Consider the following 21315-nt stretch of genomic DNA (forward strand, 5'->3'; position numbering starts at 1 on the left):
CATACATCCAACAAACAAACCGCCAAAACCTGACACGGGCGGGCAATAAATATTTCCTCAGCCTTTTCAATAAGTGAGCAGCGATTTTACATCCACTGATCTCCAGATACTTCAGTTAATATTTCCCCCTATTGTAAAATACGAGAGCGGATAACCGAAGCCTTGCCGTCGCCCTCACTGCAAATCACGGGCTGCCGGTATCTGGTGGTGAGGCTTTGACATACATATTGATGAAAGCTGCCTCGTTGGACCCACACAACATATCCTATTAATTTTCAGTTAAATTTATGGCATTTCAGCTCCAGCGCTGGATCAGCATCACTCAAAATTTTATAGCGAGGCAGAGCTGTGCACAGGCAGACACCCACATGGAAGAGCCAGGTATGGACACATGCCTGCACCTGTATGGATCCCACAGCTGCTGCACAGGTTGCACACACACATATAAGCTCCTGCCCTCATCCCTGTCTCTGGAAAACGGCAAGATAAAGAGCAGCTTAAGGACAGTTAAAACAGACATTTCTCCCTGCATTTGAATGAGTCGCTGCCTCCTTGCTCTTCCATAGATCTTTAACCATTACTTACAATTCTCTTCAACACCCCAACTTACTGTCTAGAAAACTGCAGGCAGGGAGAAAACTGCACCCGGGGCTCACCCACAGCACCTCTGTATCCAGGGCTAACCTGGAACACCTCTTCCATCCTCAAAACTAATTGGGAACATTTTTATACTGCTACAAAATATCTGTTTTATGGTCTCTTAGCAGAAAGAATCACTTCCTCAACTTCTGTGTATTTTTCCAAAGGCAGCCTGTATCTTTTTTTTTCCCCCCTTAATTACACACTCAAATCTTGCACTTTGTATTCTTGAACAGAAATCAGATATAAATAGCAGAATTGGAAGAGTTTGAGGCTCTTCATAGGGGCCTTCCTGAAGCCTGAACTTCACAGCTCAAGCTCCAAGACCTTCATTGGAAATTTTACTGCTGGACTCCCTCAAACTACTGACTACGAGCAATGGGTAACTCCAGCTATCACCACACTTCTTTGTGACACAAGGGAGCTGAACTCCAACTGCATCCAACTGAAAAGGAGATGAAAACAAGAAAGGGAGGAACAGCGCAAGACCCCATAACTCCTGGTGCCTCTTCTCCCTTTCCCAAAGCCAGGCTGCATTTCCAACAGCAAGAACCAAGGGACCCCCAGTGTTGCTCGGTTCCAGCCCAGCCAGGGAGGGGCAGACAACCTGCAATCTTGGGCATCCCATCTGTATAGGCAAGGCTGAGCACCACAGCCAGAAACCTTGGGGCAGAAGAGTCCTGACAATCACAACTCCATCCCTACTCAGAACACACGTCTTGCTCTGTGGACCCTCCTGCACGGCACCAGCTCCCACTCAAGCCCACCTACGTGTACCAGCGAGCAGGATCAGGCCCTGCCACTGTGCCCGTGTCCTCAGCTACCTCTGCTCAGCGAAGCATTGACAGTCAGGTAAAACCACAGCCCTTTCTGAATTAACGGCCCCGTGACGGCGCGCGAGCCCAAATCCTCCTCGCTCCGCGTCACCTGCACCACGCCAAAGCCAGACTTGGCTTGCTGAGCCTCCTACACCAAGTGAGTGCCAGAGCAAAACCCTCACAGAGGAGGTTCCCCTCATGCAGAACTCCTCGGCGTGGCCATCCCTCCAGCCCAGGGACCACGGGGACGACAGCATGTTTAATTCTTGCTTGACAGATACTGTGTTTTGTCTTTTGAGCGGAGCGGCGCCGTACGTAAATACAGCGTTACATCATACCACCGCTCCTCCATATTTGGTGATTTAGTATGGCTCCAGAGCTTGGAAGACTACAAATCCCTTCCGCCAGGCTCCTGCTTCATTAATCACGCCCTACACTTCTGCTCGCTTTCCGTCAGATCGCAGGCAGCACATGGAAATGGGCACTGCCCTCTACCATCCTGGGAAAGAAACCTCACCTTTAATACCCATGTCTGGGAAGTGCAATATGGGGAATTACTGGGGGGGTTCAAGTCTCATTCAAAATATAGCTTAGCAGCAGCTGAGCCTGTGTTTCCTCTTAAATGTAGAGATATTCACGATTCAAGGATAGACCGATTACTGTGCAGAAACAGCACACACTTGTTCACATGACGTCTGCGTGTGCACGCACATGGCTCTGCACACAGACACGTGCGCAGACAGACACCCATGCACCGATACGGATCTGCTGCCACCACAAAACCTCCAAAACTGCAGCTCTCCAGCACAGTTTGGCGGCCGTCTTGGAGGCCAGGGAAGGCTGCGGGAGGATCCTGCTGAACCTCCCAGCGCCTACTGCCCTATTATGGTTTAACTTTGTGGCCAAAGCAAGCCCAAGACAAGCTCCAGCACATCATGTGATGATGTACTGCGCCTCCGACAACCCCAAGCGGTCCTGTGGGCTCCCCAAAGAGAGGTACCCACAGTGCCACATCCCAAACATCACTGGAGGGGGAGTTTGAAACTGGTTCAGGCATTCACTGGGGTTGATTGATACGCTGCGGTCTCGCCTTTTTCGACTGGCAGTATTGGCGTGGTTTGAAGTGATCTGAAATGCTCGCTGCAAATGGGCAGTACTTTTGTTTACTAGTAGGGTTTTAAAGGCAGAGCGTGCCTTGTTACACTCCCAGGGCTCTGGGATTTTCTTTTACATGGTACACTTTAATTTTTTTAACCTCATTTGTGAAAATATCTGCATGGTCAATGGCTTTCTGAATTTACCAGGAAAAAAAAAAAATGCTACGAAATGGAATTATTTACCCTTTTTTCTTTTTTTAAATTACATTTCATATTGTTTGTTGCACAAAACAGAACTCTGCCTTGGACATTTGTACGGCTGACATGTGGTTGTGTAAACCGCAAACAAAATCAAGATACATCTGTCAAAACCACATCAGAGACAAGAGAGAGCACAGCGAAGCATTTATCATTTGGCTGAGGAGGCAGGCTGCAGAGAGCAGCCTTTCCTGTCAAACCAACCTTTTGAAATTTCCAACATGCCCTTAAACTTTTCGAATAAGCATGTCTGTGCGCTTCAGCAACTGCCCTCTCTACTCTGGCCTGGCCAGTCGAAAATGGCATCTTAAAGTCAAGGTCGGTGGTGTCACTTTGCCATGGGGCTGTGTTTAATTACAGTCCATACGCTGACAGCCAATATGGAACCAAGGCTGGCGGATGCTCGGTTAACTCTTTCACCCCTGACTTTGCCAAAGACTCAAAAAGCTCCTCGCTTTCTCGCGCGGCAGCCTCGGAACCCTCCTCCCGCGGCCAGACGGTGACTACAATGCAGGCAAATCACGAGAGTGGCCTCAAACAATACGGCCAGAAACACCGGCTGGCACGGCACGTGCCTGTTGCTCCCGCCGCCGCGCGGGCACCAGGAAACACCGCTAACCCGAGGCAGGGAGGGCACGGACAGCCCGGCCCTCACGGCCAGCAGAACACACAGACACGGCAGCGCACCACTGCCAACACTGAAACAGAAATAAACTCGCAAACACTTCTCCTTGCTTTAATTTACCTGCTATATGTTCCTGTTTAGGGCAAATTCCTCTAGATGACGTTGATAAACAATCGTCATCCTCTGGCGTAACCTGGATGCCAACCTCCACGGGATTGGATGCTTTTTTCAGCTCACTTGGTGAGGGTGAAGGTGGCTTATCCACAGCCTTCTCTAGGCAGAGACTGCCATTGCATTGTTTCCGTTTGTGCTCAATAAAAATAAGAATGTCCCCCAACGGAAAGTTCATCTGACACTGGCCACAAGTGAGGAGGTCGTGGTCCCCTTCCGGAGCTCCCAATGTGCCATGTTCAGGTTCGTCATCAGTGAGAATGGCTTCAAGAGGTTCGGCTGCAGTTTGAGAAACAAAAGGAGGATGGTTAGAGCTCTCGGGAAAGGCAGTGGGTGCGGGGGGAGGAACGCGCCGAGCCCCCCGTTCATGAATATTACACCCCGCTCCGGAGTCCGCCTGCTCCCCCCAGCCAAACCCATGCAACACGGCTGCCAGCACGGCACCGAGGACAGGGATTCAACAGTTACAGGGAAGAGATTTTGCAGGAGCAGCCGTAGCACAGAGAACTCAGAGGAAGAGCACCGCAACTGTCTCAGTGCTCCTACACGAGGGCACATTTCTGACTCCTTGAACGATTCGGTGCTAAAATTAAATGGATAGGCTGAAAGATTACACTGCGAAACTCTTGTGGTACTACGACAAGAAGGGAATATGGTGTTTTATTGCTGAATGTATTATTTATGTACATGAATTCAAGGCTAAAAGCACTGCACACACTCTCACACACATGGGTGTGTATCTTCCACCAGCCAGACAAGACCCAGCTTCTAAATTCAGAAACACAGTTTAGACAGAAGGTGTTTCAACACACACAGACACTGCACACTCCGTGTACAGCCCGTGCAGGTAACGTGTGCATGTGTGTAAAAGAGAAGGGGGGAGAGCCAGCCTGCATGGGCACACACACACACAGGGCACATCCAGCCCTCAGAACACACGTGCAGACGTAAACGCATGGATTTGTGTCACTGTCCTCATCCGCCCGTTTGCGGCTTCCAATTTAAAAAAATCCTAAAGGCAGTAGTTATATACGAAGTGGGGGGGAGTGGGGGAAGGGGGAGGGTATGAGGCAAATAAATAAATAAGTATCTATGGCAGAAAACCAAAATGATAAAAAGCAAGTGCAGCAGAAATGCCTGCGGGGTGGGGGGAGGCACCGCTCACTTTTGAGCTACTCCTCAGGATCCAAATAAACAGCAAATTCACCACCGGAGATACTAGCTGGATGGGGTATTTTTTAGTACTTAAGGAAATAAAGCAATCAGTCATTTAGTGTTTTTTAATCCCGAAATAAGGGAATACCTAAATTATCTTGAACATGTTAGCACTCATGGCCTTCAGCATCTAAAAATCAGCCTGGCCAAGCAACTGCCACATTTCCTCGCAACAGTGAGAAGCGCCTTCTTTAAACTCAAAATACCTTGCCTAATGTTGTCAAAGTTGACAAATTTTCTGAATGAGCTCCAAAAAGCTTCATTATGAGGCTATTTCTGCTCACAGAATCGTCAGTGGATGCTTTAACGAGGCAGACTCGGCTCTCTTTTCTGTTGGCTTTTTTTTTTTTTTTTTTTACGTTACATTTGCAGAAAAATACCTTGGCAATCTCTGTGCAGACTCCACCGCCATCGCCTTTCACGAGGGGGGAAAAAAATAAATACGAGCAGCGTGTTGGTGTTCCTGTGTCTGCGCAACACAACACGCACGCTAACAGCAGCGAGCAGGAGGAGAGGGTACTACAAATACAACCCACCTCAAAACACTGCCAGGTAACGCAAGAGAGACAGAATACAACTCCTAAACAGTTAATCAGCCTGACCTTCTTTAGCTGGCTGCCAATTTCACATTTAATGAACTTAAAGCCACAGAGAATCAAAAAATAGATTTTAATTTGACTGCACAATATTGGAACTGATTTTGATAAAGTGCAAAAATCCAGTGAACTCAGGTTAAATTTATTTCAACCCTACCTAGGCTGAATATTGAGGAGGAAGATCTGGAGTAGCTCCCAGTTGTGCTGCGTAAAATAATATTGAAAGAGCACACTACCTCGCCGTACCTCAGCTCCAACTAGGACACAGGGATCCAGTCCATCATTTCTTGCCTCTAGTACTACTTCTAATTTAACGTAAGGTCAACCACAGGAATATGAAGGTTACATTCGTATTAATAAAAACAATGTCTTAATCGCTGGGGCTTTCTCCTAAACTTACAGACCGGCAGGAGAGGAGGCACAGCGTGCGTCTCTCGCTCCTCCTCGGGAAGCCGGCACGGGAGCAGGCTGTTTCTGCGGGATCGCTTTTTCTCCCCAAGCCGTCCCTCGCGTTCGGACCGAGGGAGTAAATTACCGCAGGACTAATTCCACCGGCAGCTCGCTGCTCGCCGCAGACAAAGGTATTTTGCGGATCCAACTTCGGCTCTCCGCAGCAAGAAGACACAAAACCACCCGTGCTCCCCTCGCAACTGGCTCAGCGAGGAGCTCTGCATAATCATTACTCAATTATAATGTTTTCCCGCGGCCTGATTCCTTTCTGACGCTGTCACTATTATTTAGCAGGGGAAGGTAACCCGCTGCTTCGGCACCAGACAGTTAAAAGTGGCACTGAACAAAAATAGACTTTGCTAAAAGTCTGTACAGGCTGGGCTGATTTACAATCAAAACCAGGAAATGAAGTGGTAATTCAGAGGTTGCTGATTACACCTCCACATTTCACCTAATTAATTTTATAGGAGGCAAAGTTCTTGAAAATAACAAGATGATCAAATGTACAGATATAAAACCTGTAACCTCAACATTTTCTATGCTCTTAACGTAAATTATTGCTAATTAACAAGAATTATATACTAATGTATGAAATACGGCTGGCACTGTGTTCGCTGCAAAACATTTGGCTCCTGATGGAGGCAGAGCCAGCAAAAAAAAATATGTTTTTTATTATTACTGCTACTTTTAGAACATAATATAAAATACCGGGATCACAAAGAAAACACCAGAATACATTTCACCTGGTCTTGCCTCCGATTTGCAGGATGCATCTTTTAATTCTAGGGCAATCAAAATTCCCTGCCTGGGTCCCTAATCATCCGTCTCTATTTTTCATGCAAATTGCCCTTCCACCAACATGTCTTTTCAGCTTTCCCCCTTCGCCCTCCTACTCCCCCCTTTTTCCCCCTGTTCCCAGGCACCAAAACAACCGCACCGGCAAAAGAGGGATGGATTTTGGAGTGCCGGGAGAAAGGAGGTACTGGGGGTGATGGGGCGGGGAGGGGGGTGCCACAGGACGGTGAGGAGAAATGCCCGCGGGGCAGTGCGGATGCGCTGCCGGGGCATTTCCCCGCACCGCACCGTGGGAAGGATGGAGAAGGGCTGTTCAATCCCAAGTTTGTGCCTTCGGATCGTGCGGTGCGAGGAAAGGGAGACTTGGGGGTACAATGGGAACCGCCAACACGTTATGGGGAGGGAGGGGAAACCCGGGGAGGGGGAAGGCGAGCATCCCCCGCTGCCTCCCGGAGCAAGCAAACTCCGCGCAAAATTAAGAACAAAGAAGAAGAGGGAGGGGGGGCGTGGGGGGGGGTGGAGGGGAGGGAGCTGGGCGCCCTCCCCCTCCCGCCGGCCGGGAGGCAGCGGAGGAGCCGGCCAGGTTCAAGTTCGCGGCGCTGCCCGCTTGTTTGATCTCGCTGTGCCTCCTAGCGACCGAAGCGGGCACGGATCCCGCCCGCCGCCTCCGCCGCCCCGGCCCCGGCCCCGCCGCCGCATCCCCGGCGCGCCGCTCCCCCGGCCCGGCCTCCCTTTCCCCCCCCCCGGCTCCCGGCCCACCCACACCCCCTCCCCACCGCCGGGGCGGCTCTGGCCGCAGGGACCCCCGGGCCCGTCCCGGCCGCCGCTGCCGCCCCGCACGTGCGCGCACCCCGCGCGTTCCGCCGCCAGAAGCGGCCGCGGGGATCCCGCCCGCCGCCGCTGCCCCGGGGGCCGAGCCGGAGCCCCCCGCCCCCTCCTCCGCTCCCGCCGCGATCCCCGCTCCCCGCACCCCGCTTCCACGGCCGCCCGGGGAAAGCACCCCCGTACCCCATTTTCCGGGGGGGGGGGGGGCATCCCCATATGCCAGTGATGCTGCACCCCATCCCTAGCCAGGCAATGAAAAAAAAAAATTAAAGAAAGAAAGAAAAAAAAGGCTCCCCGAAAAGTATCGACGGCGGGGGGAGGGGCTGAGCCCCCGACACACCCCGGGGTTCAGGGCAAACTTTGGGCAGGCAGAGCCCCCGGCCGGCCCTGCCCGCGGCGGAGCAAAGAGCGGGCGCTGCTTCCCTCGCTCCATGTGCGAACCTGGCTGCAGTGCCTGCGCGGCCGCGGGGGAAGAGAAAGCGCGGCGGAAAGTTTGGGGGGCTTTGCGAAGGGCCGAGGGAGCCGGGGATGGCTGGCAGGAAGAAACGGCCCTGGGTTTTCTGCCGTCCCTGGGAGGGAACAAAACCCGCCGGGAGTAATGGGAGAGAGAGAAAGGAAGAAATAAAGAAAAGGTGGGGAAAGGAGTGAGGAAAAGCATGCAGCATTTCCCCTTCCCCCAGGCTCACCCCGAGGAAAAGAGAATTTTTTTTTTTCTCCCTTCCTTCCCACCCCCCTCGCCCCAAACCTTTCCAGCTCGAGTTGCCTTTTGTTGTGCAAAGAGCGCTCCCGCTTATCTTGCATCTAGCCCTGGTGTGTGTGGTGGCGGCTGGAGGGAGGGACGGAGGGAGCCGGAGAGTTTTTGTTGCGAACGGTGTGGTGGGGCTCGGGGTTTGTTTTTTCTCTCCCGGGGAGAGCGGATTTGGTTTGGGGTTGAAATGCGGCGGCGAGAAAGGGCCGTTCGCGGGTGTGAGGGTGCGAGTGTGTGTGTGTGTGCGTGCGTGTGTGTGAGCGCGCGTGTGTGCTCAGCCCGGGCTCGCTCTCGCCTGTGTTTGTTGGCAGGAGGCTCCCCGCACACGCGGTGCTTGTAAACATTCAGACACGAGATTTTTCCCAATCAAAATCCACTTCCACTTTTTTTTTTTTTTTTTGAAAATCTTCCAAAAAATAGTAAGCGAGCGGGAGAACGCGAGGCGAGGGCGAGGAGGGAATCCCAGCCGGCGCGGCGCGGCTCGGCTCGGCTCCCTCGCCGCCCGGTGCCGTCCCCCGCCCCAGCCCCAGCCGGAGCGGCGGCGGGGCGGGCGCGGGGCGAGGTCGGGGCGGCGGAGCCCCGCACGGCGCCGGCCCGGGGCGGCGGGGAGCGGCGGGCCGGCCACCCCGCGCCCCGCGGCGGAAACAAAAGGGAGGCGGCCCGGCTGGGCTCGGCTGCAGCCCCCCCGGGAGGGCGCCGCGGGGCGAGGGGGCGAGCCCGCCGGCAGCGCGGGGGGCTCCGGCCGCCGGACTTTCTCCGCGCTCCGCTCGCCCGCACATCCCGCCCGCCCGGCCACCGCCGTGTCCGGCGTGCAGCCCCGCCGCTCCCGCAGGAATTTCTTCCCACTTTCGGCCGGTTGTGCCCCCGGCAGCCCTGCACCTCGCCCGCGCCTCTCCCGGTGCCGGGCGAGAGCTGCCGCGCTTGCCGCCAAAGAGCGCGGAGAGCGGGAGGCGAGAGGCGAGCGCGGAGCGGGGCAGCGGAGTGCGCGCCGGAGGGCGAGGGGCACGGGCAGAAAGAGAAGAAAAGTCATCAAGGTGATTAAATTAGAGAGGGAGAAATTACCCGGAATGCTGAGAATCCCGAGCCGGCGCTGAGTTAATTTTTTCCCCGATTCGCTCACTCCCTCTCACTTTTAATTTTTTTTTTTTCCCTGCTTTCGCTCGAATTAAAAATTAAATCCGTGAAGGGGAAATTAAATAAATTGCTCTCCGGGTTACTTACGTGAAAATTCCCGTTTGCTTAAGTGCTGGGGTTTGCCTTGCTTGCGGCGCGACATGGTGGGTTGGTGGCTTCGGTGGCTTGTGAGTCGCTCGGTTCACATCGGGAGAGACGGGTTAGAGAGGAAGGAGACTCCAGAGAAAATATCTTCATCAATGTCTTTTGACATCCAAAATAAATTAGAAATAATACAAAGATGGCGCAGGGAAGATGAATTGTGGGATAGCAGTCATGGCTTTTTTTTTTTTTTTTTTTTTTTTTTTTTTTTTTTTTTTTGTGCAAGGAAAAAAAAGAGAGAGAGGGAGAGGGAGAGAGAGAGAGGGAGAGAGAGAAGGAGAGAGAGAGATGAAAAAAATGGCAAAAGCCCCCCTGAGCTGCAAGTTCAAGTGCGGACGTGACGTCCCTGCGAACTTGAACGTCAGGAGCCTGGATGGACAGAGACATACAAAACATGGGCAGGGCAAGCCGGGGAGAGGGGAGGAGGGAAGGCGAAGGCAACACCAATGGACACTCATCAGGGGCTGGACATGAAAAAGAGAGCAGGACAAGCCAATGGACAGTGATCGCAGGGGGGAGAGGGGAGGGGGCGCGGCGGGGGGGGTGCACCGGCCGCCCGGCGCACGCTGCCGAATGGAGCCCGGGGGCCGGGGGCGGAGGGGGCGGCGGCCGGAGCCGCGAGTGGCCGCCGAGCAGCGGGCGCGAGAGGGGACCCCGGAGAGGGGCGAGGGGGGGAAATTAAACACGCACACGGGGAGAGAGAAGGGAGGGAAAGGAGCGGGAGAAAGCGAGCAGGCAGGCAGGCAGCGGCAGCTCTCGCACGCACACCCCCGCTGGAAAAGCAAACACATCGGTGGAGGCAGAGCCGGGCAGAGAGGGCTGCGGGGCAGGCTGGCCGCGGGCTGTGCCGAGGAGGTGGGGGAGCTGGGGGAAGCCAGGTAGGACCGGAGACCACCCAAAAAGCAAGGGGGGGGGGGTGCATCCGGCTCCCGGCTTCCCCGCTCGCCCCCCCCCCCATCCTCCTCGAAGCCTCCGAGTCCCCTCCTCCCGGGAGCTGCGGCCCGTCCCCGGGGGACGGCGGCGGCTCCGCGGGGAGCTGGGCGGCGGCGGGGGCTCGGGCCGGGCCGCGGGAAACTTCGGCGGCCAGCGGCGGCCCTTGCCCCGGGGCGGGCGGGGGAGCAGCGAGCGGAGTTTGGCGGGCGAGGGAGCGGCGGCAGGAGCAGGGCGCGGGGGGAGCGCAGGGCGGCGGGACCTGGCGGCTCTCCCCGCGGGCTGCTCGCTCCCGCCAGCCCCGGAGCCCCGCTTCGTGCCCCGGCGGCGCTCCGAGCCCTGCCCGCCGCCGCGGGCTCTGAGCGAAAGCGAAACGCGGGGCTGCCGGCGGCGGGGCGGCGCGGGCAGCGGGCTGGCAGCGGGGGAGGGCGGAGAGGGGGGGAGCGAGGCGGCGGCAGGCACCGAGAAGTGCCTGGAGTTGGGAGGATGCGGCGGCGGCAGCGGCGGCAACTTCGCCGAAAGGAGCCGGAGCGAGGCGGACGCTGCCGGCGCCGGGAGGGATCAGGTTGCGGTAGAAATAAGCTCTGGAGGCGAACGCGTGTGCGGAGCAAAGTGCGGCTGCGGGAGGGAGTGCGAGGGGCTAGCCGTGCCCGGGACGGCGGCGGACAGCCGGAGCGGAGAGCCCGGGGGAACGAGGGGGAGACTTCGCCGGGCAGAGGGGGCGGCGGGGGCCGGGGCTCGGCGGGACCTGTTGGCGGGGCGAGCCCCGGCGCGGAGCTGTCCGGCTCCGCCGTGCGATGGTTTCAGCTTCCCGCCAGCCGCCCCCGGCTCCGCCCGCCGCCGCTCGGCCCCCCCTCGGCCGCCGCTCCCCTCCTGCATCCGCCGGCACCGGGATGCCGGGGCAGGGTGCGGGACGTGGCCGAGGAGCCCGGCCGCAGGTGACAACAGCGGCGGCTGCCGGGCTGGCTGTGCCGGGCGGGCACACGTCCCTGCGCGAAACACGGGCGTGTGTGTCTGCACCGGAGATGTAGATATATATATACGGGGCTTGATTTATATCTAATGGCACGTATAAAGCTTTTGAAGGTGGCTGCAATGTAAAAAGTAATGACTTTATTACCCCTGAAAGGTTCTGCGGTTCGCAGTTAACACTCCTCTGAATTACAATTCATTACGCTCTCTAAAGCCAACCTGCATCAGAACACCTACCTGTGCTTATTCCCAATCACAGGCGTCGTTTCACTGATTTTCTTTTTTAAAAAATCATAGCAAATTAAGCACTTGGTGACAACTAAATCTGTTTCATTATCGTGCCGTGTTTGAGATTCCAGAGGTGACTTCCCAGACCGCATCTCAAAACCTACAGTCAGGAGCTAATTTTACAGATGCTTTCATGAATGGCAGCGAGGATGTTCTTACCATCAGCATGCCCTTAATTCCAGCACCGTAAAAATGCCTCGATTTAAATGGAAACTCGCTGCCTTAAAAATAATATTTCATCCTGGCTGGATAATTATTAATATTGGCATTTGATCGCAATAGTGCTGGCTCCCCCTCGTTCCTGTACCCCCCCCCACCCCACAGCGCTTCGCATTGTCATGTGATTGGAGGGAGATAACAAACCTCAAGAAAGAAAAGGAGTGAGAAGACATTTTTAACACGGCATGACCGCAGATTAATAATGCAGGTGGGTTTTTATTTCATTGTATTTTTAGGGGAAGGGAACGAGGCTGTTTAACGAGCAGTCGTGGACACAAAGTGACTGTATTTACAATCCTTGATGTGGCTTTCGGTGGGTAATAAATTATGACAATATTAAAATTATTTTCTGGCAGCCCAGTTAACTGCGCTGGGGACTGTAAAGCCCCTACTGATTCCATTTATGCCTTGTAATTGCGGTCCACGGTCTCGCTCTAAACCTTTTGGTGTATATTGTGTGTAAACTTTTAGCTAATAGACTTTTTTTTTGAATGGAGGGACTTTTCTCGGTACTTCCTGCCGTATACATTTTGTCTCTGATCTCTGTATTTAATGGCCAAGTCCTGGTTTATGCTTTATAATGTGTTGACAAGTTTTCTAACAGACTTTCTGAAATAATGCACATATATTCACGGCGGGTAGAAACTCCACAGTATTTTTAGAGTCGAGTAGATCTATATCCTAATGCACTGAGAGGGAGTGTAAATCATAGAGGATTTCATAGCCCTTTCAGTAGTTTTCTGTATGAAGTATGAGCAGCGTGGCCTCCAGACGTAACCTTTTAGAAAAAAAGACAGTGCTTTTATTTTATGGTGTAAAGTGCTTTTAGCTTCAGGGCTCTGAACGTGAATGTGGTCAACAAACAGCTCTTGCCAGGGAGTTTGCTACAGCCTCAGCCCGGGCGCTGTGCGGAGGGATGCGGCTGAGCCCCGGCTGCAGGAGCGGCTGAGCCCCCCCGAGACAGGGACTGACCCCCCCGAGACACGGCACTCCCCACCGGCCCCCTTCCCGTGTCCTGGGCTGGGACATCCCGCGGAAAAGGGGGTGGGATGGCCCCCGGCGCTGGTGATGGCAGCAGGGTCACTCCCGGGGGCAGGGGGCTGAGCTGCCCCGGCAGAGACGGGGCCAGAGGGCACAGCTGGGGCTGGGAGAGCCCCGGGAGAGCTGCGGAGCAAGGGATGCACCCCATCACTGCACCTCCTGCATCTCTGCTTCCCAGCGCCTCCAGCACACCGAGCATCTCCAGCCCTGTCTGTACCTCCTGCACGCTGGGTTGTACTAACAAACCCCCTGCAAGTGGCAGGTGAGCACAGAGGGAAATGGGGCGGGTGAAAACAAACCCAGGCCAGCACAGAAGATGACCCAGTGATCACGTTCTGTGCGCTGACACAGGCTTGTGTCACCTCCTGCCCCTCCACAGCCCTTCTCTGCCCGAGCTGCAGGGCATGACTCGCTGCTGTCACCCCGGCCATGCTATCAGCTGCTCCTTGGCTACGGACTCCCAGCCCCAGAGCAAAGGCAGCTGGAGGAAATGTGGCCCTACACCTCAGCAAATTCCGAGGTGCACGCTGAAATCAGAGCCATGGTGGGAAGCTAGCCTTAGAGAAGGGTCTGTCTCATTAGCTGAGTGTCCATCCCACCTCAGGCTGTCCCATGTGAACCAGAGCCCTGAGGCACCAGCTGATGCCTGGAGCAGCTGAGAGCAGAGATGGGCACCCATCCCTGTCCCTCAGCAATGGCAGTAACCTGCAGCAGCAGGACAGAGTGCCCAGGTGAGAACATTCATGCTGTAAGAATCAGTCTAAGATTTAAACCTGCCAAAATGTATCTATCCCTTTCCTCATACCTCAGCTCTCTGCCTGAGAAAAAGCATGGTCCTCCCTACATTCAAGCACCTGAGATTCTTAGAGGGTGGGGTAGAAAGGGACATAAAACTAACACTGAGAAGTGTGGCCTTCCTCAGTCTCACAGGCAGGCACCCAGGGCTGGGACCTGAAGGTGCAGAGGAGCGTGGCACAGTTCTGCTGTCCCTGCCTATCTGCTGCTTCAGTGACAGACTTGGCAGTGGGTGAGTTCAGCAACTTTGGTGGGCAAATGTTCCTGCTTCGAAGCTCCAGCTGTCACTCACTCAGAGCAGGAATCTCACTTGCCAACATTACAGAACACTAGGACCAAACAGAAATTCCAAACTCTGCCAGTTCCCGGGAGCTGGGCTGCGTTATGTAACGGCAGATCGCGCGGGGTGCTTTCCGACACCGGCTTGATAGCCTCAATCAGGCGGAGGCAACGTGGGTGGAACTCTTATCACACCAGGCTGGCTCCCGTGAATGAGCAGAGCACTTGCACGTTCTAGAAATAGTACGTGCATTAGTATTCCTGCAGGAGAAACTTGGGCGCGCTGCTTTGCCTTTTCTCATTTTTCTTCTTTTTTTTTTTTGTCTTTCCCCTTTTTAATAAAGGCTGAAAATAAACTGATTTTGCAAGCTCTTACTGGCAGGCACAGCACACACAGCAGCGAGTCCGTGCAGGATCACAGACATCTGAGCGCCAGGTGACAGAAAGATTTCGTTATCGGCTCGCCCTAGGCAGGACCTGGAATAAAACCCTGAACTTGGGGAGACTTTTTTTCCATGGGTTGTTCAGCGAGGCCTGGGATTTCAGCCTGCCTCTGCTTGCACAGCACCTAGCATGATGGAGCCCTGAACCTTACCTGCACTTTCTGGGGATCACTAAAATAAATGGCACAAAGTGCTCAGGGAACAGACTTTGAAGTGGCAAAAACCCTCCCTTGAAGCACACAAAGAGTTTTGCTTGTGTGTGGGCAGGCAGAGGAAGGCATTACTAAAAAATTAATTTTAAATCAAATGTTTGATTTCAGCCAAACTGGGTTTAGTTTGCACTACTCACTTGTCATATTGTAGGTTTAATATTTATACGTCTTTTTTTAAGTAAACACGTGACCTGCCCCTGAGCGTTTCTGTGCTACATTTCAAGCCAACGTGATTTAAACTATGTGCATTTAAAACCTCCCAGAACCTGACCTATAATGCAAATCCATACAGTCTTAATTATTGCAGCACCAGCAGCCACGGCACGAGTGAGGTAGCTGAGCTTTTGTTACTAAAGAGGCACGGTAGTTATGGTCTGTCAGTGCCCCTGTTACAATCCCCATCTTGAAGAGGTTATAACTTGGGCTGTGTAAATTTGATTGAGCTGAAACGTGGGACTCCAACTGTCAGTCCATATAGGGAATAATCTTATGAATAATTGGCTAACCCATTGCTTGATTCACAGACTTTCATAAAATGATTTTTAATGGGTTTTAATGTTTTTTTCTTTTACTGACATCTAGGGTATGAATTTGGTACTTCTAGCTCTTCTGAAGCTCCCTACTCAATGGAATATGTATGGATACCCCAGGTAAATCTACAGCTACCCTGAGGATTTCACAGGGCTCACCTGCCATCCTGACCCACCTGCGTGTTCCTACACACTGAGAAGAGGCCAGGAACAAGAAATTACACTTTAGTTATCTCCAAAGAGGTCCTAAATGTGTAAGATAAAGAGAACATAAATAAATATCTTTGCTAACAGTTTCTTGGAATCTTTTAATCTTCCTGGGTTTTATCTTCCCCCCAGAAATGTGTGGAAATGAGTCCTACCTGTGTGCTGGCATCACTTAGAAAGGGATGAGCCACTCAGCTTTGAATATTGAGCCGGAGTTTAAATAGGTTTGTGTTACAAAGGATTTTGCTGATAAATGCTCCCTACTTTTCCCTAGCTCCAAACTTCCAAAAGTAAGTTTTTATCACCTCAAATCACACTAAGACAAAGAGTGCATGTTTAGTTTAGATGCAGACTCAAGATTTTCCTTGACCCTACAGCAAACAAAGCCCAGCCCAGGGCCAGAAAGAGGAGCCACAAGCTGTGGCTTGTGACTGCTCTCACAGAGCTGGATCCCAGAGTTTCCATGCCCCCCTCCCCACACAGGGAAGGAGCAGGAACACCTGAACTCAGGAGCAGCATCTCCATCTGTTTCAGGAAGAGTTTTGACCAAGCCTGGCTGCAGCCTGGGGCTCTCACACTGCTGTGTCCTGTGTGAGCCATTCCAAAACAGCTCTGTGAGAAGCTGGGTGCTCCTGGGCACAGTGTCCCACACATCCACATCCCACATGTGTTTTACCTCTCAGGAACCCAGGTGGCATAAGTTGGTCCTTCTGAGACACTGCTGAGATCCCAATCCATGCATCTAAGCAAGGTCAGGGTGTCCAAGCCTGTGAGCAGTAGGAAGGCAGGTCACTGACACAAACAGCTTCTTAGATTCCTGTTCTGACTTGAGCTGGTAAGTGCACTTCTGTGCAAGACTAGATCCAAGGGGATCAAACTCTCCCAATAAGGAAATCTGGAAAGCCCTACTCTGGATGTGGCAGGCAGGGAAAGGCAAACATTTTGTCTTGAAAAATAAATGCAGCTCTGCCTCAAATCAATTTTGAAAAGTAGAATAACAAAAATAACTCACTAATCTGAGAAACTTGACATCAGTAATCAAAAAGAAATTATTTCTATTGAGAAATTAGTTTTGCTACACAAGATGAAGAAATATTTAGTTGACTTTTCTGCTGCTGAGCACAGTCCCTCCTTCCTAGTACTTGGTGTGAGGGACAGTAGAAAGGACAGTGCAATAAAAAAGGATTTTCCTACTCTAACTCTGCTTGATATAGCCCCTACTTGGCCTTGGGTACTGCAAAATTCTTAAGCACATATTTATCTTTGGGCACATCAGCTGTACTTACATGCTTAAAGTAAGCATGTACTCAAGCATGCTGTTAGATTGGTGCCTTAACATCTTCTGTAAATAACTCACATTGCTTTTTAGAGCTTCAACTTTTAGTCACGTAGAATGCATTGAACTGAAATTTAACATACACAATCATCATTCTCTATATTCATTTTATATTACTATTTCAGGTGACATTTAGGTTTAGCTTTTAGCTTCAGCCAAGAAGAAATGCACCTGCTTTGCAGAACATGACACAGTTTGTGTGAGGATCTTTTCTAGATGAAAAATAATTAATAGTTGAGAGAGCAGAGTCCTTTCTCTGTGCTTAAAAATAAGGACAGCTTTACTGTGGGTTTTCTCCTTTGCCATATTTATTCCACACAAAATTTCAGCTTAATTGTTAAAATGCTTACAATAATATTTTAATGCAACTCTCTGTAGTCAGAAGAATAAATTATTATATAGCCCAAAGCTGCGCAGAAAGACACAGCACTGAGGGGGAGCAGGAGAGGTGGTGAATAACCTGTGATAAGAGCCCACTTCTTTGAGCAGTTTGGATAGTTTTGCCACCATTTGTTATTGTCAGCACACATAATTCTGTCAGTGCAGCATGAATCCTGGCTGCAGTGAAAAGAATGCCTTCTCCCACCAGTATGAATAAGATTTCACTCAATTAAAATAACGTGCAAGTATATTGTATGTCATTACATAGAAAGCTGATGTGCATTAAGTATGAATGCTGGGGTTGGGGGGAGTTATTGTACTAATGCTATTGTTCACTCAGCAACTATTCCCCAGCATTTAAAAAAGCAGGGGAAATTAAATACAGAAATCAGAAATAAGTACAATGTTTGATATTACCATACTGAAATTAATGTATTCACAATTTAGACTGTAATTTGCCCTATCGTATTTAGTTTCACAGCATCTGAGAGCCTGGAGAGAGAGAGAGAGAAGTAGATGTAAACACAAGGTGAGAGAGCTCCGTGCACTGTCTGTGCTGACACACACCCCCCTCAGACTATGGATATCCACAGGGTAAATCCAGGCCGTACAGAGCACCAGTCTGGAGGGAGAAGCTTGGTCTAGATGTGGCTGGAGCAATGGGATAGAGCAGATGGGACCCACTGATCGCCTCCTGACCAGTGTGAGCAGCCCCTGAGCACGGGGGTGAGATGAGCTGCAGGCTCCTGGCACCCTGCTTGGTGCTGCCCAGAAACGAGGGGATCTGAACACTCAGGGGCGTTCAGGGACACAGCCGTGGCCGTTCCCACGAGGAAGGCCAAAAGTAACTCACAATAGGTGTGTCTTAGGCAGCCACTGCACCCAGAGCCAGTAAAAGTGAAACTATTCTCTGTTAGCTCCTACAGTCAATGCCACACTGCACATCTGTACATTGCTTATGAGCGGGACTAAAAAATACCTGTACCACGGCACTGCACTTTTTAAAGTGTCTGTTCAACGCCTTTCCCAATCTCCAAGGATTGCCTCCTCCTTGGACACATTCAGTGAATCTGACGAGGCTAATTACTTTTCCCTGAAGTGATCGGTGCTCTTCTCTAGCACGGACCTCGCATTTCCAGCCTCAGAACTTAAAAAAAAAAAAAAAAAAGAAAAAAAAAAAGAAACACACAACTGCTTTCAATTCCTAAGACAAAAATCAGTTTGGCAAACAAGTTCCCCGCCATGGGCTTTACCAGGCTTTACTCTTCCATCAAAGCCCCCGCGCACGTAGAAGCCTCTTCGCCACTTTTGAGAGGGGGCTCAGTATTTTCCTGTTACCTTTCCTTCCTGCAAAGCAATCAGGGAGAGCGGCAGGAGGCACCATCAATATGCAAATTGCCGCCAGATAACTGGTTTCGCTGGTTCCGCCCTGGGAAGCGGCTCCGCCGCCGCCGCGGGGGCACCCGGGGGCCGCTCCGCGCCCGAGCCCCGGGGCGCGGCTGGGCACGGACAGCGATGCCCGAGCCCCGCGGGGCCGGCTGGGCACGGACAGCGATGCCCGAGCCCCGGGGCGCGGCTGGGCACGGACAGCGATGCCCGAGCCCCGCGGGGCCGGCTGGGCACGGACAGCGATGCCCGAGCCCCGCGGGGCCGGCTGGGCACGGACAGCGATGCCCGAGCCCCGGGGCCCGGCTGGGCACGGACAGCGATGCCCGAGCCCCGCAGTTCCCCGAGCCCCGCGGCTCCCCCGAGCCCCGCAGTTCCCCGAGCCCCACCAGCCGCCCCGCCCGCCTTCCCCAGCGTGCTCTTCTGCCTCTGTTTCTTTTGTAAGGGGTGTCTGAGTGATGTTCCTTCGCCCTGAAAGTGCCGGCAGTTTGATGTCTCGAGTTAGAGGATGAAGGTTTTCGTGCCTCTGTCGGCTCACCTGAGAGGTGCTCCTAGGCACGGAGGAGGGAAAAGGCTGGCTCAGACCTGAGTGGCGTCGCAGACCTGCTCGGGAAAATCTGTGGATGCTCCCGTGTGGATCTGTATCCAAAGCACACATCCAGGCCCTCTCTTTCCTAACTCAGTATTTAAGGGATGGGAAGGGAGCCACTGGTTTCTAATCTAAAATGAAACTATAATTCTCAGGCAAGCATTTGCAAAAGTACATGAGCCCATTTTTAAAAATCACAAAGAAACAGGTCTCAGGTGGGTCCTGGGTTTCCTCTGCTGGCAGATTCAAAGCAGCACTGCTCATCACACCAACTCATTCATCAAAACCGTGAGAGTATTTTTAAAACCCCACCAAAGTAAACCATACAGCTAATTTATAAGCATTCAGATGTGCAGTAACTCTAGCACAAATATCCCCATCAGTATGGTGGTGGCCCTATATAATACAATAAGACACAATTCAGACCTGTGACTGTCTATTGAATGCATAATATGCGTTTTTAAAATTGCCTGGAAACATATTCATATTGTAAAATCTAATGGTTCAGGTGGAGCTTTTACTCTTGATCAAATAATAAAATTGTTAGAGACCACTCTGTCATCCCATTGCTCACCAGCCTCCATGAGGACTGTTTTACATTCCCGTTTAAATAGGACAGGAGAGCAAAAAAGGAAAACATAAACCACAGAAGAGTTACTACAGACATTAACTTTTAAGCCGGAAAAGCAAAAGAGCTGAGAAAGGAGCTCCATTCCGGGGGAATTGTCTTTGTCACTCTGCATCCATCGAGGTTTCCTGCAGCCAAAGCCTCTGGATGGCGGATCACATTAGGATAAGGCTGCGCTCGCTAAGTCCCAGCGGCTGTCTGGGGCAAGGTGTCCTTGTTTGGCCTCCAAAATAGCTCCTTCCTGTGGATTTAGGTCTGCCAGGGAAGGGGGCTGATGTGGACAGACAGACAGAGCCTGTGGACAGCTGAGACTCCCCGTGGGATGGAGTGGGTGGTGATGGCCTTGTCCGTGAAAAAGGAATCTGAAGTGCAGACTAGCGACAGTAATGGTGATTACCATTAAAGCGTGGAGCTTTTCATTACTGAAAACTTCAAATAACTCTCCTGAACTATATTTGAGACATTTTTTTTTTCATGTTAACTCCGGGTTTGATTGCTGAAAAAGGTTGACTGCTAGAAAAGGAAAACCAGTGCAGTGCACAGCAGTGGGGAATCGAAGCCCTTCTTTACCAGAACCCCTGCCATATACGTACTGTCACTCACCTTCCAGACACTCCGTACAACCATTCAATCTATTGAATCAAGAGACTGTTTGATCTTATCTGCATCTGTGAGCTGACTGTCAACCTGCTTAGGCTGCATATTAAATCATCTATAGTAGCTGTATCAAGCTGGGATGATCTGTTAATTCTAAATTTATTAACCCTTAGAGTGCAGTCATCATGTTTAATCTAGTGTAGCCAGCATTTATTTTACAAGACTAAATCCTTCTTTAAGACATGGCTGTGCTGTAGGTTAAGGAATTGGTAACGTGGTGGAGCTGGTAGCTGGGAACAGGCTCCCTTTGATCTCTGTAAGCCAGCTGACAGCACCGCTGCTCCAAACACGTATGTGTGCGCTCACGTCACGCTCCCGTGTCCGGCATGGGGGGGCTGCACATGTGTGTGGACATAATGACATTACCTGGGAGTTTTGCCTGAAATGAGCGGCCTGGAACAACGTCCGAGCCCTGTGCCTCCAGAAGGACTTCAAATCAAAATCCAAAGTGACGGCAGCCGCCGCAGCAGGAGCTGAGCGTGGCTGCAGGTGGGGTCCTGCAAGGAGCCGCCACCAAAGCTCTCCTCCGAGCGTGCCCCCGCTTCTCGGCCCGTAACTGCAGTCCAAAGCAATGAACAAATGTCCTGGGAGTGCTGAGGAGCACGGCCAGGGCAGGGCAGGCGGGAATGCGAGCGTTCCTCCCCGCGTCCGCACAAGCGCAGCCCCGGCGGCGCGCACGGATAATTTCATACGGATACATACATCCGCATCAATATGTTAATCTGTTCGTTACACACACGGTCTCTCCCTGCCCTTCTCTCCTGTTATCTATTATCTTTGCACATCGCCGATGGTATCAACATATTCACAGCTTTTATTTCAGTCGCAAACTGCTAGGCATGCTTCCTTTTTTGGTAATCATGTGCCCGGTATCTCTCTAATGTAGCCTAATAACAATTTTAGCATTCAG

General features: G+C 52.2%; 1 protein-coding gene and 1 long non-coding RNA gene across 12 annotated transcripts in view; one reads left to right on the top strand and one right to left on the bottom strand.

The window, feature by feature from the left end:
• BCL11A (BCL11 transcription factor A) overlaps positions 1-21315 on the bottom strand; it is a 136879-nt gene that overhangs the window by 60381 nt on the left and 55183 nt on the right. For 4 of the 11 annotated variants that reach the window (XM_064415610.1, XM_064415602.1, XM_064415601.1 and 1 more), the window contains exons 1-2: positions 9459-10403; positions 3558-3887 (exon numbers count right to left, since the gene is read on the bottom strand). In XM_064415610.1, the coding sequence (XP_064271680.1) occupies positions 3558-3887; positions 9459-9513 (385 nt within the window). In that variant the 5' untranslated portion in view covers positions 9514-10403. Of the gene's footprint in view, positions 1-3557; positions 3888-8234; positions 8385-9458; positions 10404-21315 lie in introns of those variants that run through there. The other 7 variants (XM_064415607.1, XM_064415606.1, XM_064415605.1 and 4 more) reach the window with 4 other exon arrangements.
• On the top strand, positions 10208-15514 carry LOC135297758 (uncharacterized). Its single transcript, XR_010359681.1, has 2 exons — positions 10208-10390; positions 13885-15514. It is a non-coding gene; the product is annotated as an uncharacterized LOC135297758 (long non-coding RNA).

This window comes from Passer domesticus, chromosome 3 (genome assembly GCF_036417665.1).
Source record: "Passer domesticus isolate bPasDom1 chromosome 3, bPasDom1.hap1, whole genome shotgun sequence".
Lineage (NCBI taxonomy): Eukaryota > Metazoa > Chordata > Aves > Passeriformes > Passeridae > Passer > Passer domesticus.